This window comes from Gracilinanus agilis, unplaced genomic scaffold, assembly GCF_016433145.1.
Source record: "Gracilinanus agilis isolate LMUSP501 unplaced genomic scaffold, AgileGrace unplaced_scaffold33006, whole genome shotgun sequence".
Taxonomy (NCBI): domain Eukaryota; kingdom Metazoa; phylum Chordata; class Mammalia; order Didelphimorphia; family Didelphidae; genus Gracilinanus; species Gracilinanus agilis.
This window is the reverse complement of record NW_025365809.1, coordinates 1-3913: the sequence shown is the minus strand read 5'-3', so window position 1 is coordinate 3913 and position 3913 is coordinate 1. Positions and strand designations below refer to the sequence as shown.

The 3913-nt window shown below is 45.9% G+C and overlaps 1 protein-coding gene across 1 annotated transcript; it reads right to left on the bottom strand.

Annotated features, from left to right (window-relative positions):
• Window positions 1-408: 408 nt before the first annotated feature.
• LOC123254802 (tetraspanin-18-like) lies at window positions 409-1892 on the bottom strand (the record flags this gene model as incomplete). Its single annotated transcript, XM_044683726.1, has 2 exons — window positions 1643-1892; window positions 409-591 (listed from the first exon to the last, which is right to left on the bottom strand). Coding segments are annotated over exons 1-2 (405 nt in total), but the record flags the coding sequence as incomplete, so codon positions are not given.
• Between the last annotated feature and the right edge of the window lie 2021 nt (window positions 1893-3913).

Here is a 3913-nt window from a genome sequence, read left to right as displayed (position 1 = left end):
AAGGCCCCCGGAGATGGAGGTCTCAGGCACCTCTGAAATTCTGGGACGCTGGGTCCAATCCCTTAGGGAAAGTGTCTTCCCTTCACTTTGGTCTGGGTCGTGGATTTTACTACTGACTAGAGGTTTCACCAGCGTGTCCAGCGTGGAAGTGAGACCCTCTGAATCTACCCTTCCCAGGGTCTCTCCTGCCTCCCTCCTCCCAGCCCGTCAGACACCGAAGCCATTTCAGCAACTCATCACCTTCCCGGCGCCCTGGATGTCTGAATCAACAGCTCGTACATTTGGCCCCACAGTTCCACCTGGTCGTTCTCCGTCATTTGCAGAATGTCATCTCTGTCATGCTCACCCACCCTCCGAGGTCCCCCACCTCTGGCGTTCTTCCCAGGCGTGAGGACGCGATGGTGGTACCTGTTTGTTCAAGGAGCGCTCTCTTCCCAAGAGGCATTCATCCCTGTTGACAAGCATGCCATCCCGACTCTGGGGCTCCCTCCGGCAGCAGGCTTCAGGGACTTCATCCCCATTGAAATTCAGGAAGCGGTAAACCGAAGCGACCTTAAAGTCTTCGGGTCCATTGACTCCACAGCAACCAAACTAAACACACACACAGAGCAAGGAGACAGAGTTTATTGGGTGAAGGTCTAGAAGAGCCCGGGAGAAAACTCCAAGACAGGAAAATAATTCTACACTAATTACAAGTAGAATCAAGAAAAAAGGGGGAAAATTGACCACGAAGACCAAGTAAAAGAAATGAAGAAAGAGTTAAAACAAGGGACAAAGAAATCAGAGCTTGGGAGGAAAAAATGAGAAAGGAGAATCCAAGGTTGAGAGCGGATGTTTCAAACTCACAGCAAATTCCGCAGTAGGGGCTGGTCGGATTAAAATGAAATTGGGAAATGTTTAACAAAATAAATTATTAGACAATATAGATAATGTTAATTTGTGGTTTTCTAAGTCAACATGCAGCATCCAGGGAGCTATTTCGATTTGAGTTTGACACCATTCTACCCTCTCTAAATGGTTGGGAAAATTCATACAGGGAGGGATAGACTTGCTTCATCAATAAATTAACCAACTGACCAGCACTGTACAGTTCTATACTAGGGCCTGGGGGAGAAAACCCTACCAGGGCTTCCTGTTTGGTGAAGATAGAGCAGTGATTCCCAAAGTGGGTACCACTGCCCCCTGGTGGGTGCTGCAGCAATCCAAAGGAGCGGTAATGGCCACAGGTGCACTTATCCTTCCTATTAATTGCTATTAAAATAAAAAAAAATTAATTTCCAAGTGGCTAAGTAATATTTTTTCTGGAAAGGGGGCAGTAGGCCAAAAAAGTTTGGGAACCCCTGGGATAGAGGGATCAGGGTTGCTCCCCTAAACAGAGGGGAATCAGGGGACAATCTAAAAAGCCTTCTTAAGAGGAGCAGACAGAGACAGCTACGTGGCACCGTGGATAGAGTGCCAGGTGTGTAGTTAGGAGAACTCTGGGCAAGTCCCCCCATTTCTCTTTGGTCTTAGAGTTGATACTAAGACAGGAGAGGAGGGTTTGTTTGTTTTTTAAAGAGTAGCAGACACCAGAGAAATCCAGGAAAGCAAACCACTGCTCCACACAACCTCAGATGCAGCCATACATTTCTAGGAGACTCACCGTGATCATGACTGAGTTCCAGGTCGTGGAGAAGACGTCTGTCTCGTTGCTGCCCTGATAATGCTTCGTCAGCTCCTTGGTGAAGAACTCTCTTGTTAGCTGAGGAGCAGAAGGAGGAGAAGAGGACATGAAGACTCCCAAACCCTCTCCCAGAGTCCTCGCTGTGAGATCATCTCTCCTTGTCCCTTCTACCTCTCTGGGTTTCCAAACTGAGGAGGACATCAAGGCAGGAAACTTCTTCTCCTCTGGGGAATAGGACTGATTCAACTTAACAATCTGGTGCACATTATTAAACACCTACTGTTTGCCAGTCACTATGCTAGGCACTGGGGATATGAAGAAAAAAAATAGAGTTTCTTTTTAAGAAAATTATCTTCTACTCAAGTGACTCCCAGAGAATTTGAAGTGAGGCTCCTCAGGTCTTTCCTAAGATGGAAATTTGAGGTATTGTCACCCTACACCTCATTAGATCATAGATTGATTTATTTAAAACCCTTATCTTCTGTCCTAGTAGCAGCTCTAAGACAGAGGAGTAGCAAGGGCTGGGCAAAAGTGACTTGTCCAGGATCACACAGCTAACAGGCGTCTGAGGCCAGATTTGAAGCCAGGACTTCCCAACTCTATCCACAATGCTACCTAGTTGCTCCAAGATCATTGCTTTAAATCTGGAAGGAGCTTAAGAGGCCACATGGTGCAACCCTCTTATTTCACAGATAAAGAAACTAAGGACTATGGAGGTTAAATGACTGGCCCAAGATCATATAACCGGTAAACATCAAAGGCAGCATTGGAAAGCAGGTTCTCTGACTCCATGGTCTGTATTATTCTCTGGGTACATCCCCAGCATCTGGCTCTACCCTCCCCATATGGCTGGGAAAGTGGGTCCAGGGAGGCGACAGACTTGGTCATGAGCTTTCATTAATAGAATAATCAACACACCAGCATTTACTGCATTCCCACTGTGTGCAAAGCTCCCTTTATTAGGGCCTGGGGGAGAAAACCCTCCTAGGGCTTCCTGTCCGATAAGGGGCGAGGGATTGGGATTTCTGCCTGGCACAGTCGGGCACGTCTCCTCCAGGCTCGCCAGGGCTGCCGATAATCTCGGTACCAAACGTTTCCTCTGGGATCTGCCACGGCCCGTTATCTCTGCTTCTTCGCTAATGGCCGTATCACCTACAACCTGTGAGATCTTAAGGGCGTTCTAGAAACCTGAACAAATATTGCTTGTAGAAAAAATGGTGATAGAATAAAAGTGAGCAGGATGTGGTGGGTGGATGGACAGCCATGCAATTAGGAGAAGCCCTAGACTAGAAGAAAGTCTGGGAGCTCGCATGTTTGGACTCTGGTTCTGGCCGTAGGTTAACCCCCTAGTATATGTAAGTGTCTCTTTTAGAATATAAGTTAGAGATAACGTGATGGAGAATTTCTTTACTGGGAGTTCCCTTCACTGTTCCAGACCCTAATATTAGTAATAATACATAATACACCTATGATAAAAAAGGGCAAATGATAGATTCTGAATCCAGGTTTCCTGTCCACAAGCCTGAGGCTCTTTCTATAAATAAATGCTTGAACCTTCTTTGGGGGGCATCGATCAGACACATACACAGACAACACTGTTCCCAAGAGCAAATTAGATAGGATCATCTATTCAAAATATCAGTTGTCTACTCTAGCCCCCTCATTTTACAGGTGAGGAAACTGAGGCCCAAGGAGACTTGAGTGCCTTGGCTAAGGTTACTCAGGCAGGAAGGATCAGAGGCAGGATTTGAATATTGGTTCTCTGATTGTGGGTTCTTTTTCCTGCTGCCTACCATTCCGTGGGACCAGCCCTCAGGACAGAGAGCCAGAACCAGGGTTAAAACCTGAGGGCTCCCAGACTTTCTTCTCATCTAGGGGTTCTTAATGTGGGTTCTGTGAATTCTTAAAAAAAATTTTGGTAAATACTTCAATAACAATTGTTTTTCTCCATAACCCTGTATATTTTACTTCATACATTTAAAAAACATCAATCTGCTTCCCAGCTGTGTGACCCTGGGCAAGTCACTTGACCCCCATTGCCCACCCTTACCACTCTTCCACCTATGAGACAATACACCGAAGTACAAGGGTTTAAAAAAAAAACCCATCAATCTGAGCCCAAGTCTATAGGTTTTTCCCAACTGCCAGAGGGGTTTATGGTACAAAACCCCCTCTCTTCTAGCTTCTTTTTTCTTTTTTCCTTCCTTCTTTCTTTTTTCTTTCTCTCTTCCTTCCTTTCTTTCTTCTTTC